This window comes from Nothobranchius furzeri, chromosome 17, assembly GCF_043380555.1.
Source record: "Nothobranchius furzeri strain GRZ-AD chromosome 17, NfurGRZ-RIMD1, whole genome shotgun sequence".
NCBI classification, from domain to species: domain Eukaryota; kingdom Metazoa; phylum Chordata; class Actinopteri; order Cyprinodontiformes; family Nothobranchiidae; genus Nothobranchius; species Nothobranchius furzeri.
In genome coordinates, this window is record NC_091757.1 from 26,392,617 (window position 1) to 26,407,380 (window position 14,764).

At 39.4% G+C, this 14,764-nt stretch overlaps 1 protein-coding gene and 1 long non-coding RNA gene across 7 annotated transcripts; one reads left to right on the top strand and one right to left on the bottom strand.

Annotated features, from left to right (window-relative positions):
- Positions 1–23: 23 nt before the first annotated feature.
- mrpl41 (mitochondrial ribosomal protein L41) lies at positions 24–10,401 on the bottom strand. Of its 6 annotated transcripts, none has more exons than XM_070546338.1 (4): positions 8,445–9,600; positions 8,124–8,304; positions 7,607–7,790; positions 24–757 (listed from the first exon to the last, which is right to left on the bottom strand). In XM_070546338.1, the coding sequence occupies exon 4, from the start codon at positions 737–739 to the stop codon at positions 332–334; it is 408 nt and encodes a 135-aa protein (XP_070402439.1). In that variant the 5' UTR covers positions 740–757; positions 7,607–7,790; positions 8,124–8,304; positions 8,445–9,600; the 3' UTR covers positions 24–331. The 6 variants fall into 6 exon arrangements, 2 of the variants coding, with proteins under 2 accessions (XP_070402439.1, XP_015827321.2); XR_011517069.1 differs by lacking the exon at positions 24–757 and adding an exon at positions 10,249–10,386 and having other exon boundaries at positions 7,567–7,790; positions 8,445–8,535; XR_011517068.1 differs by lacking the exon at positions 24–757 and having other exon boundaries at positions 7,567–7,790; positions 8,445–8,535; positions 8,895–9,604.
- On the top strand, positions 1,808–7,367 carry LOC139063700 (uncharacterized). Its single transcript, XR_011517072.1, has 2 exons — positions 1,808–6,889; positions 7,238–7,367. It is a non-coding gene; the product is annotated as an uncharacterized lncRNA (long non-coding RNA).
- Positions 10,402–14,764: the final 4,363 nt, after the last annotated feature.

Consider the following 14,764-nt stretch of genomic DNA (forward strand, 5'->3'; position numbering starts at 1 on the left):
CAGTAAAAACATCTGCAGGCAACTTGGTCTTAATGACATCATTTATTTGGTTTGAATGCTAAAATATTCCAGTGCTCTTAAATCAACTCCAGCAGCTGTTTTGTTTTCCAAAGATGTAATTTTCTGTCACATCATTTAACAAATAAACCAGCTAATTTACATCATCCCAACTGTAATGTTCGGCGTTTACATCACGGTCCACGTAGACATACACAGCAGTAACCAAAGTGGTACCCGTAACCAGACATCGCAATCCAGCTGACTGAGCCTCGGGCTCGGCTAGGACCTTCCTGAGCTGTTCTGCTTGGTTGGCCTTCAAATACCTCCGCTTCTAACGCACAAAGTTCTTAGGAAAGAGCCGGAAGAGTTTCCCGTCTTGACTCGGTTCTAGTCCATACTTCTCCAGAGCTTCTCGGTTGAAAGTACCTTCATTAAAATCCTTCGTAATCTGGGGAGCGACAACCTCGTCAAACAGACTCTGGGCAGTGAGCGGAGGTTCCGTTCCCCTCGGTGAGCGGTATGAGACGTAGGGTTTGAGTTTAAATCCCTCCAAGTGAGGAACGACAAATTCCGGAATCATGGCTCGGATGGAGACGAACTTCCTGCTAGACAGCCGGAGTCCTGCGGGTCGGGCTCCTCGACCCTTGTTATGGGTTCTGGATCCGCGTTTGCTGGTGAACTCGGACATCCTGTCGGCGCCTCGAACCAGCCCCCTCATCAGCGTGGATAACACTCCCATACTGCTTCCGGGTTTCTTCTACGACGAATAACAAAAAATGCGTTAGAATGCTAGCAGCACAAACAAACACCAGGCTGGTTTAGTGTCGTTTCTTACTGGTTTAGAGTTTTATTTTAATTTTTTTATTAACAGTATATGCTTATTACAATTTCTCGTGGAGACAACACACAATCAACATGCAAGGCATCCTTAGCAACAATAAAACAAAAATAAACTTAAAAAGAGGCATTTATGTCACCAAGTAAAAAATGAGTTACAAGATCACTTTTTAGCAGTTTGACAAATGGCTTCAGCAGTTGCACTGGAATCTTTATACGAATCAAAGTGAATAAGAACATACGGGATTCATTTATTAAACAGTTCATTTGTTTTTGTGGATATTTACCCATAATAATAATAATAATGTTAATTAACGATGAATTATTCCCATTTAATTGTAAATAAGAATATCTTCATTTGTAAAATGTTCAAGTTCTCTTATTTTATTTCTTAACCAACAATGAACTTCTTCCCAAAACTTCTTACTGACAGGACAGCTGAGAAATAAGTGTTTTATTCCTTCAGGGCTTCCCTGACAGAATTCACAAGGGCCAACTTCAAAACCAAATCTCTTCCTCAGCGTCTCTGCTGATGGATAGTACTCGTTACCAATTTTAAATTGCATTTCTTTTACTTGGGTATTATTGGCCATTTTAGAAATTTTAATTGTTTTCCTTCAATTATTGGATTTCCTAATATTTTTAGTTTAATCTTTCTATCATAATCATGATAGATATATCTTTTAAAGGCTCCATTTAAAAAATATTTTCACATTTTCTGTCTGTGATGTTTAATATTCAATAAATTAGGAAGTTTTGTTTGAATATTAGAGAAGAGGATTGTGTTATTTATCAGCTGTATCACAGTCACTGGTAGAGCCTTACATACTTTCTTATATTTCTGAAGAGAACATTGAATGTTATTAAATTTGTATTTAAAATTCTGTAGCTGTAATATTTCACCATCTTTATCCATAATATCATGTACAAAGAGAATTCCTTGGTCAAACCACTGCTGGTTAAACAAAGACCTTCTGTTTGAAACAATTACTCGACTATTCCACAATGTGGGGTAAAATTATTGGTAAATACCATCTTCCAATAATGCAATACTTGTTTATGAAATTCAGATAATTTAAAAGGCAATTTAGTGATTTCAAAGTCACATTTCAAAAGAAAGTTTGGCCCAGCGAACATCTTGAAGACATTTTTTGGAATATGAAACCAAATTGAATCCATCTTTACTAGAAACTCTTTCAGCCACTTTGTTTTAAATGTTCCCAGCATTGCTTCAAAATCCACAGATTTCATACCTCCATTTTTATGTTCTTTGACTAACTGGGATCTTTTTATATAGTGGGTTCTATTTCTCCATATAAATTTGAATATAATAGCGTTAATATTTTTCACTGTTTTTGGAGCGATATAAAGGGATTGACATGGATAGATCAGTTGGGAAATACCCTCAGACTTGGACAATAAGTTTCGCCCAAAAATAGAGACCTAGGTTCAGAGTTTTTTGTATTTGATCAGTTTTTTTCTTTCATATTGATTTCTTCTCTTTGTTTTTCATCTGCAACTATCTTAACTCCTAGATATTTTATTTCTTTTTTAAACAGGAATTGACATCATCTCATTATCTGTGCATTCATACAGTGACAGTAACTCACAGTTTTTTGTGTTTAGACCAGTGTTTCCCAACCCCGGTCCTCAGGGACCACTGTCATGCATGTTTTCCATGTTGCCCTTTCAAACACCAGTGTCTCTGCTGCCACACACCTGACTTAAATGAATGAGTGATTAACAGGCAGGTGCAGCACTTGATGTCCTCCTGAGGAGCCAATGTAAATCATGTGTGCTGAAGCAGAGACATAGAAAACATTTAGAACAGTGGTCCCTGAGGACCAGGGTTGGGAAACACTGGTTAAGACCTGATGCTTTGGAAAAAATTGAAATAATTTGTGATGCTTTGTTAACCACAGATTAATCCTTTAGGAAAAAAAAAACAGTATAATCTGCAAACTGACTTAAGTGAAATTCATAATCAAAAATACCCTGAAATTCTGGATGATTCATTACCAGATATGCTAATAGTTGTGTACAGAAGATAAACAGCTTGGGGCTGATTGGACATCCTTGTCTTATTCCACAAGTTATATTTATTCTTTTTGTTGGTCCTGGGTTTAAGGAAACATAACTGTAAATATCAGTATAGAACATTTTTATCACTGAACACATTTTTTTTCTAAAACCTAAATATTCTAGGGTGGAAAATAAATTATGTTCTATAGAGTCAAAAGCTTTGAAATAGTAAATAAATAAAATGAGGCTGTCTGTTTCTAAAATAGACCTATAATCCAGCATATCCAGTACTAATCTCACATTATTATGTATGCTTCTTCCTTTTATAAACGCAGACTGATTTTCATCTATTATATCAATTACCGTTTTCAGTCTTTCTGCATATAATAGCACCAATAATTTATCATCACTGCACAACAGAGTAACTGGCCTCCAGTTGTCTAAATGTGTTGTATCTTTTTTGGTTTGGGAAGAAGGGTTATTATTCCAGTTTTCATTGTTGGGGTAATCCCAACATCCTTCATTTATACTCATTAAATGTATTTGATAACAATTCCTGAACATCTTCCCAACAATTCCTGAACATCTTCCCAAAAAAAAAAAAGAAATTCCGAGGTCAATCCATCAATTCTGGGTGATTTCCCATTTTTCATTTTTTTCAGGGAGTTTTCTATTTCTTTAGTATTTAAATCATCCACCAGTTTTTATTTATTTTTTGTCACCCTCTTCAATCGTTTTAATATTGTTCTTTATCTGAGTGAAGAAGGATTTACACTCCTTCACAGAAATTTGACCTATATAGGTCTGAGTAAGAGTTGAACTTCTTCCTTTATTTGATTTTGGTCTACTGTTACTGTGTCATTTATTCTTAATTTGCATATTTTCTTTTTGGATTGTCTAGACTTTTCTAAACCGTAAAAATATGTTGAGTTATTTTCGCCTTCTTCAATCCCTTTAGCCCCGGATCTTACGAAGGCTCCATTTGACTTTTCTATATAAAATTTCATCAAGCTGTTTTTGGAGCAAGTGTAGCTCTGTTAGTTCATCCTCCATGTTTTTAAGTTTATCACAGAGTAGGCTGATTCTTTTTAGCAGTTCTTTCTGCTTTAAAGAGCAAATTGCAGGTAAAAGATTTTTTCTAATTCATATAAAATGCTGTCCACAAATACTATTTGAAATGTTTAATGTGGATATTTGGTTTTAAAATAGCAGCTTTCTAGTAAAAAGTGGCCTTTCTCAGCAAAGCTTCTAAAAAGGCTTGTTTCTATATCTGAACCTCTGACGTAACCAAAGGGAGTTAGAAGCTAGGCTGCCTCAGCTCAGTGTGGAGAGTGGCTAGTTTTAGGGTGGAGAGGTCGTGTTATTGAGTCAGTGTGTGTGTTTACTGGTGTTGGGTTGTGTTCATGTTGATAAACGAGGGTGTGAAAGTTGTACCGACTCCAGCCCATCTGGACATCAAGTCCACGGGTTTCAAGACAAGAGAAACAACGCCTCTATCTCCGTGTCTGAGGGCGTTTTGTGCAGCTGAAAAGACGGGCTTCTGTAGCCCACATCGGTCGGTACCGGAACAGGGAGGTCCGCGATGGGCTCCGGAGACCCGTGGCGAGGTTTAAAAAATTAAATGCGGACTTCTGGAGCTCAGATCACGGTCAGAACCAGGTCAGAACCGACCACCAGAAGAGACGTGTGGCTCAGTGGGCCAGTCGAGCTGGTTCATGGGTTGGAACCGGATCAGAACCGCTGCCTGGACCACCAGGAGAGGATGTGCAGCTTTTAAAAATACCAACTCGACTGGCTCTCTAGTGTTTGGGTTGGATCCAGCTCACAGAAGCCCGCATGAGCTCCAGAACCGAACGACAGGTGTCTATCTCTCAGCTCAGCGGACCAGCCGAGCAAGCCTTTTGGGTCGGAACCAGATCAGAACTGCCGCGGACCTCCAGGGAAGGATCGTATGCAGCTTTTAAAAATATTAGCTCTACTGGCTCGCTGGTGTCTGGGTCGCATTCAGCTCACAGAAGCCTGGATGAGCTCCAGAACCGGATCACAGGCGTCTCTCTCTAAAGCACTAAACTAGGTTAGGTGAACGGATATTAACGAGTATGAGACCGCTGACAGACGCTCATTAGTATTAATATGTTAACTGACCGATACTATTTTAACTGTCTGGTACACGATAGTAATCTGTACACTATTGTGATGCTAGCACACCAGTTTAAGCTAACATGGTTAACTCACCAGACACCTGCCGATATCATTGTTTTCAGGTTGTTGACCTCTAGGTGGTAACCTATCTAACCAAGAGTTTAGTGAGATATTAAAATCTCCCATAACCACTTTTTCTGTCATGTGAACTATTCTACCCAATTTCTCTAACATCTCTCTGTTTTTAATGTTGTTATAGCCATATATATAAAGCACAATATATTTCCGATCATATATTTCTATAGCTGCTATTAACAAGTGGCCATCTTTGTCTCCTCTTGATTAATTACTTTCCCTGTAAATTTGTTAAATAGTATCATAACCCTGCCGAATAGCCGGTACCATGGCTGTATAAAATATTATCCCCCCACTGTTTCCCAAAAATGTTCCTCCTCTATGCCTGAATGTGTTTCCTGTAACAAAATGAAGTTGGCCTTAAGCTCTTTACAAAATAAAGTGCCTTGCACTTCATGGTGTTTTTCAACCCTCTAACATTCAAAGAAAACAAAACTGACATACCAAACAAAACAATGGCTAGAAATGTTACCTAGTTGATCTACTCTTGATTTATCCAAACAGCAGGAACGAGCAATATTGTCCAACTGTATTACATCTCATGCAAACCCTCCGCCTTTAACAATCAGAAGATTAAAAACATTGGGCTGTTTGGTCAGGTGAGATCTCCTCCTCAAAATAGCAGCCCATCTTAACAGAGGAACAGTATATTAGAAAAAAAGAGTGTTGGTCCTTTCCTGAATATTGAAATGTATCATATTTCTAACATATATAGACCTTCCTCCCATTGATGATGGCGTATCCTTCCTTCAAGATGGCCTTCTTTCCACGTCGTCTGGCTTCCTCCACCTGGGGCCACAGCTTCTCCCTCGCCTCCTGATCCTCTTTGGAGAAGTCCATTTTAAAGATGATCTTCTTCTCCTTGCATACTCTGGCCTCTTTCGACATCTTCCACACTTCTTCCTTCATCGTACGTGAAACAAACTGAATGATGATGGGTCTTGGCCCATTATTCATTGCATCTTTTTTCCCCAAACGGTGAACGGTGTCCACATTCCTGCGGAGCTCGTCGGCAGACACGGGGATCACTCTTGTGATTATGCCGATAACTTCCTCTCTGATTTTCTCTTTGTCTTTTTCAGCTAACCCCAAAAGCCTGAGGTTCATATCCTCTTGTACCTCTCAGCTTCCAGTACCTTCTCTTTCAGAGCTTTGTTTTCGACACCCAGAAACTCAACTTGTTTTTGTAGTTTAGTGATGTTTTCTTTGTTTACATTTGTTTCTTTCTTCGTGTCTTCAGCGCCGTTTTCGATGATTTGTAGTTTGATTTCTAAAGCATACAACTTTTTTAGGACTTCTTGAACATTGTTCATTCTCACTTCAATGATCTCCAACTTCCCGTCCGGCCCGTCAAATATTTTCATCAAAATATCCATCTTTTGTACTTTCTTGCTGTGTTTGTCTGCCAATTCCATTTTTGGTTCTTTTTTAAAGAGCGGGTCAATTGAGCCTCGGAGTCCTTCTCCACCCACGTATCAATTTTAAAAAATGCAACATTAGTAGGCGTTGCCTGGAGGACCGAGAGGGCGGAGCCGCGGCAGTGACGAAGACGATGGCTAACTAGACGAAGCTAGCTCCCTTCACTCTGAGCAGTTGATAGAAGTGGAGGACGTTTCTCCCCCTCCTTACAGACACTCGAGAAGAAAGGGACCAAGTCTATTTGGAGGAGACAAGCGGACCTGAGTCTTATTGTTTTGAGCTTGTGAGTTGCCTGAAACTCCCAGAACCGACCCAACAGAATCACCTCTGAAAGGTAAGTAGCCGTTAGCCATAGCATTGGATTAGCTGCAGGGTTTGTCTCCACGGCCCCAAAAAGCTAGTATTCAGCATGTTTTAGAGGTTTATCTGCTTCAGCACACCTGGTTTTAATCAGCAACAAATAGCTGAGCTGCTTAACAGCTAATCTAACCTGTTAAAGCAGGAAAATCCACTGAAACATGCTGGATAGCTCTCCGGTAGCCCTGGGCTCAAGGTACAGTCTGCTGCATATAAAGTTATGAAAATACCCCATGAGAAAATTATTCTGTAATGTGTTCAGCCCACTAAAACTGCCCTGATTTCTTTATTTATTTACTAATAACAGCTGCTCTCTCGGTTCTAGGTCCTCTGGTGTCTGCAGCTGGTCTCCTCTGCTGGTGTCCTCAGGATCAGGAACTTCCAGAAGAATGTGCCTTTCAATGACTCTTTCCCCCTTATTTGTTATATTAATTAAATAAATCTCAATTTATATATTTCCTGTTTTTGTTCATGTCCATAAATACTTAAACATGCTTGAAATTAGAACGAGCTTTTAACAGTGAGGTGCTAGTTTAATTAATCACAATAGCTAGTTAAACATGCAACAAAAATGTGATATTCAATGTAATTTATAAATATCCATTAAAATATCAAAACTGGAATCTAAATGAGATATTTGGCAGCACAAAAAACTTGTCAAACACAATATTTATTATAATAATTGTAGGCAGACAGGAGACAGAGCTGATGGAGGTTCTCAGTCATCGAAGGAAGGCTGAAGGCTTTCCAGGAACAGGAGATGTGGTGTTGTCTCTTCTCTCTCTATTCTGCCAGATGAGCTGATAGGTTACAGGTGTGTGAGGACATCCTCATGCTGTCATAACCAGATGACAGGAGTTATCAGGTGATCAGCCAGGCTAATGAGATGCAGAAAGAAAACAAATTCAGGACAGTGTACAATATGTGGTGTTGCTCACCTTATGTGCTCTTATAGAATATTAATGTGTGCATGCCTCATGGTGTAGTCCATATTTTGCTGAATGTCCTGCAATAATGCAGGTTATTAGTTAATTTACTTTTGATAGCAAAAACAAAATATTTAATGTAAAAGTTATTTTCCAGGAGAATCAGCTTACACGTCACCACCAAGTGTCACGGGCAGAATCAGTAGCCTCCGTCATGATGTAATCACATACTTATTTAATTGTTAATATCTTAAAAATTCTGAAATGTTTTAATTTTTTTTTTACCTTGAACAGTTCACTGAGCTTGCACTGTCACTGAGGTGGAAGCTGGAATCAACAGCAGACACCTCACACCTTGGTCTTTTCAGGGGGTCTGGACGCTCTGGGACCTTCTGGAAGATGAATTTTCATCATGGTCCCCGTGGGTCACCAGACACACTGCGGCTGTGAACTCCATTCTGGCTGGCTATGTAAAAACAAAGAAGCAGCACATTTATAAATGTTTAAAAGAGCATAAAATCACGTGTAAAAATAATCTGTAAAACAAATTAAAACTAGAAGGTGATAATAAAATGTTTACATAGAAGATTATTAAAAATAATTCACCTTTGCTACAGGGAAGGTTTCACATCAGCCTGGACAAGTACATTCATGCAGCTAAATCAGTCTGACAGCCAGTGTCTTGGGTAGATTTAGCCTGAAAAAAAAAATAGAAGCACATTGTTGTTGGAGTTTATAGTCAGATAATATACAAAAGAATCTCCTATATAGGCGCTTTATAACATTCCTAGTGTGTGATCGTTGTTATAACGTAAAAGTCAGTCACATATGATGTGGAGAGCCTGAAATGCGACCTCCTGAACAGAATTCCTCACAGAACCGGGTCACAAGCTGGATTTCACGCTGTAATGCTGTCAACAAGTGCTGCGTCAGTTAGTCACTGTTGCAGAATTGCCGACTGACTAGCTAAAGGAAGTGAACCACGTCTCTCAGACTTTGCATTTAGGTAGGGAATTGTCTTTAGAAGATGTTAAAACGTTTATTTAGCTGACTCACCTCAGACTGGAGCCCGCCGTGGTGGGGGAGCAGAGTCGGTGGGCTGCATCTAAATCGCGGAAGAGCCACGGTGGGCACAGCCTCCCTCTTCAAACGGAGGCGTGCAGAATCGCGGGTAAAATGCCCACAGAGTCACCGCAACCATACTACACTACACCTACTCACCAATACTAAGACGATATGGAACACTAAACCCGAACTACTTTCCCAATTACACTAACAGCCAAACACTAACTAAACTATAATATACAACAGCCAAGCTAACACTAAATAAGTATTTATAACACTAAAAGATATGCTAAAGACTAGGATATGCTAATGCTATACGCTAATGCTGAACTACCGCTGACCTCCTACACTCGCTTGCAAATCCAACTCCCACTCGCCACAGGGCGTGGCCGAGACGCTCGTTGCTTTTATAACTTTGGCACGGAGCTGCTACGTAGTACTCTACTGGTTTACGTAGTACTTTACTCTTTAGCCATTGGCTAAAATTTATTCAAAATGACTCAAATTCTATGTTTTCAGCTGAAGGTGGCGCATTACTGTGGTTTTTAGACAGAATTTTTAATTTTTAAAGAAAATGCACCAAAATGCTAAAATAAAGAATGCACACATTTAAAACACTATTAGACACTCATTTATACAGTTCATCAGCAAAAAAAAAGTTAATTTAGACGTTACTTGCTCTTTAAACACATAAGGTTTTTCTTTACCTTGCTGACGGTTTCTAACATATCCATCATTTGCACACGGCTATTTGTACTCTCCTCTCTTGCCTTCAAATCAAATCAACGTTATTTATAAAGCGCTTTCACATGGCCAAAATGGACAAACAAAGCGCTGAACAACCAATAAAAAGCACCACAATAGGATAGACATAACCACTCCTCTTCCTCAGCTTTTTGGGTTGCGGACCGTTCACATTAGTTTCACTGTCCTCGAGATTATCATCAGCTTGCTCTATATTTTGCGGTTCATTCTCACTCATAGCATCCATCACAGCAATGCCGTAATTCAGCGATGCTAGCTTCGCCACGTTGTTCAGCTTTCACTCGCTCTCACAGTAATTAGCTCTTCAAAAGGTTCCTCAGTATGTCAAAAACGAATAAAAATCGCTTCTGATACGTTATGATTTTTTTAAACCTGTAAGCAAAGTTTGGACTTGAAAAAAAAAACTGTTTTCCCTTTGCAGCCTGCGGGGGACCAACTGCTCACTCCGCCATCTTGTTTGACTCATTTACTGGTTTAGAGTTGATCCGCGCCGACTGGTAAAGGGAACAGTTTAATTCATACATAGATGGAGTTTAAAGCTGTTACATTAAAACAAATATGAGGTGAAATCCCCACTCACCTTCACCACACTGCTGGTCCAAAATGATGTTCCGCTTACGAAGAAAAAGCACGGTGATTGGCCAAAACTTAGATCTTTTATCCAATAGAAACGCAACATGACCGTCGATGACGTTACCTCCAGAGCTGTAGAAGGAGTTGCGACCATAGATATATATTCGCTAGATCCCTCACCCGCGCTGTTCGACCCTGACGTTCGTACGCGGCGGCCATCTTACTTCGGACAGCTGCCCTCCTCTAACACTGGTGTTTAGTGGTGCATGCACTATTTAAACACCTCTTAACTTTCTCAATTTTCAACCGATTTTCATCAGGTTTGATTTTTTAAAAACATTAGAGACGTGGCTATGAAATATCAGTTTTAGCAGGAAACTCCCCTTTTTTTCACTCCACTTTCCAGCTGTTTCCCCCTATCCTGTCAATTTCCATAGACTTACCGTTTTAATGTCAACAAGATCTGCTTCTGATTAACTAGCTGTAATTTGTAAACTGAGGTCAACTTATAAATATAAGTTTTAAGATACCTTATAACTTACCATTAACTAACTTTATCAACTTATAAATAAAAACTCAAATACCTGATTTCATTTACAGAAAATAGTAAAACAAATAAATAAAAATAAATACACAGAAGCATGAAACAAAATTGACAGTGAAAACACCCAGTCCAAAAACCAAAACAACTCTAGAAGCTCCATGACTGAGAAAATATTTTATAAAAAGACAAATGAAGATATACAGAATTTTGTTTACTTTGACTTTAATATTTGCAAGTAATATGAACCTAATAAATACTTGCTTTGGCAAGTTATTATAATAATTTATATTTATTTCCTCTTTCAGCCTGCAATACATTTAATAAACAAAGGGAAAAGTAGAGCCTGAAATTGTTTTTTCGATTAAAACAAAAACAATACTCCAGCATTCCTTCCACTAGTTCATGGCCAGTTCAGTTATCAGAAGAGGTAGCGCATCTAGCGGGGCCTCGTAGAGAGCACCGATGTAAACATGTTGCTGACTTTGCCTAAATTCACCCCTCTGGATTTATAACTTTATGTTGTAAACAGCGTTTCACTTTACACCAAAGCTGATTGTTTAAAAAGTCTGGATCCCTACCAGCTTCTGTTGCTGGTGGTGTTACCGGGTTCAGCTGCTGCTCTCACACCAGAATGAGAAGATCTCTGAACACAGACGCTCATATAAATAAATAACGTAATTTTAACACACGTAATCATACATCGGAGCTTTAATATTGTTAATAATTGTCTCGCTTTACACTACATTGGACTGAGTGCGTTAGGGGGCGCTATAGCTACCCTGGATTAGTCATAGCACCCCCAAGTAAATATTAGATTTTTTTTGTTTACAATTTAATTTTAATCTAACGTGTGGATGTGATAATATTTAACATACAAAACAAAAATAATCAGTAAATTATCATATAGATAGTAAAAACTTAAATCAAAAAAGGAAATTGATGTTAACCTTTGACCTCATTTTCCACCTGTGAACGAGTGAAAGGTAGAGCTAGTGGTGAAATGGATCGGTTTTTGTTGCCCACATTTCCACGGGTTCAGTCAGAAAGGAAAGAATGTTTGGAAGTGATCTCAGACCCACAAAAACCTACGGATCTGGATGAAGAGAGTCAACCCTCAACTGCCGCAGCAGTCCAGGGATTTGCCGCTGGAAATGCTAACACTAATGTTAGCTAACCTTGCAACACTATAGATGGTTTTCTGTGTGGCTGTATGTGTTTATGATTTCATGGAAAAGTCAGCGATTGTTCACATGTTTATGATGTATATTAATGATTGTTTCAGGTGTTGTTGAGGTTTTGTGCACGCATGTGTATCTGCTAGTGTTGAAGTTGTTTTAGAGAACAATAGGTACGCCTGACCACTTCCTTCATAGCACCCTCAATAAAAAGACTAGCTCCTTCATAGCACCTACAGAAAAAAATTTTGCGAGCCGCCACTCATCTGAGGCCTGCAAGTCCGCTTGATTGAGTGATCGCTGCAGTTCATCTCCGTCCTCAGTCTCCATCAAAGTTATTAAAAAGAAAAAACGAGTTGAGTTTACGTCCTTGTCTCTTAGTGCAGCCGACCACGCAGCAAGCTAAAACCATTTTACTGTCAAATCAACTAAATAAAAGCGATAAAATGCTACAAACTGGCTTGTTTTGACTAGCTTCACTGGAGTTTCTACGGGTGTAAACAGTCTTTTTGCCATCCATCGTGGCGAAGGGGGCGGTCACATGAGTGGCGTGACGTCATGTGCAAAGGGTCAATTGGGTACTGTAGCGTGTTGCATGATGGGAAAGCTGGGTGTAAACAACTTAATTGGTCACCTTTGTGTGTTGTGAGCTTATCAACCTGCATAAAATGGTACATTCGTGTTGTGTGAAGGGCTGCCATGCAGGTCACACAAGACTAGCTCCTTCATAGCACCTGCAGAAAAGAATTTCTGGAGCCGCCACTGATCTGAGGCCTGCAAGTCTGCTTGATTGAGTGATCGCTGCAGTTCATCTCCGTCCTCAGTCTCCATCAAAGTTAAAAAGAAAAAACGAGTTGAGTTTACGTCCTTGTCTCTTGCTCAAGAAGCAACAACTTGATAATGACATAGAATAATTTGATATTATTCACCCTGTTAGAGTTTTACTTTTCATAAGAGCATGAGTGGCTTTTTGATGCGCGTGACTGTTTGGAACACGTTTAAATGGTTCAGAAAACATTCAGGCTCTTTCTAATTAGATTGCTGGCATTAAACTTTGTACTCAACAAAACTTTACAATAAACAATGTTGAAAAGGTAAGAAAAGATCCAATCCATTCATTTTGTGCCCCATTTACAGCCACAGATTTATAGGTGCATTATGTAAAAATTAAGTGAAATGATGTCCTGTGATAAACTTTAAACAACTCTGGAGCTTTTTGCTGGACGTCATCAAATTACAATTGTCTGCGCTGTATTAGCTCGCAGGAGACACGGCAACCCCACACTCACTGATGGTAAACAGTATTTATGTCCCTCTTTATGCAATGTTCCTGTAAAGGGCCTTACATGGACAAGCACCATCTTACATTGGTAATCTTCTTAGTCCCTACACCCCCAGCAGGTCCCTGAGGTCCAGTGACCAAAGCCTACTGGTTGTGCAGCACCAGGCTAAAGACCAAAGGTGACAGATCATGTGCTGCTGTGGCCCCCAGACTCTGGAACTCTCTCCCCCTGAGCCTGAGATCAGTGGACTCAGTGGTCTCCTTTAAAAAGCAGCTGAAGACTCACTTGTTCAAGCTGGCTTTTGTGTTACCTTCATCACCCTCTCCTTGTTCTGTTCTCCTACCTATTCCACCTTCCTCAGGATCCACTGATTTCCCTCTTATCTATTCACTCTCTCTCTTTCTTTACATTTTTAATCACAATTGTCTGTTTTTTGCTCATTTTAAATTATCATTTTTAATCATTTTCCAAATGTTTTATATTTTTACATGTTTTTGTTTTTGTGAAGCGACTCGTGATTTTTATCTTGAGAGGCGCTATAGAAAAGATCTTTTCTTCTTCTTCTTCTGCTTCTTTTTCTTTTTTTCTTCTTTTTTTCTTCTTTTTTTCTTCTTCTTTTTCTTCCTTTTGTTTTGAAAGAAGAAAAAATGACAATCCAGCAACCAGCTGAATATGAAATATGTTTCACAGTGTTTCCCCTAGGAATTTTTCCAGCTGTGGTGGTGGTGGTGGGCGGGTGTGTGTGTGGGTGTGGGTGGGGGGTGGGGGGGGGGTATGACACGTCTCACCTTTATGTTAATATTGTTTTATTTGATGCACTCCACTTTGAACTGCACCAGTCCAGCAACTGCTGCATTTTAATGACTAGTATTAAAGGTGAATACACCAATATTTGCACAAGAATAATTTTTGTTTTAAACTCTCAGTGACACACTTTGCAGGGTGGATTTGGTATTTAATATTTCTTGGCGTCTGGAAAAACATCTCCTTCTGCCCCCTTTATTTGACGTTCTGTCCCCTTTATTTTGGTCCAAGACCATTACTGGGCTGGCCCTATTAAACACGTTCTACACCCCTGCTTAGTAGACTTAATGAAGTATTTTTAAGCCAGTATAAAAATGACCGAAACACAAATTTACATATTTGGCATTATTGACCAATATCTTAAATTTAATTTATTTGTTAAGAACATCAAGATGCTTACAGTGAACATTATAATAAAGTACATGTTTCTAGTGCAGAGAGGAGACAACCCATTGTCAGAACCCAAGCCCCCAGACTGGCCTCTCCCAGCTAACCGGCCTCCATCTTGGACCACATTTCCCAGCATGCTCCTCGCGGGAACTCCCGGCATTCTCCCAGTCACACCCAAGCCTATATATGGAAGACGCCGCAACGGCTCTTCACTCAGTCATCGTTTCATTGAAACCCCTGATCAGAGTTCTCTACCGAATAATCCAGACATCAAACATTCTTACCAAGCTCAACTCCCGTACCCAGTCGACCATCGTGACAGGATGA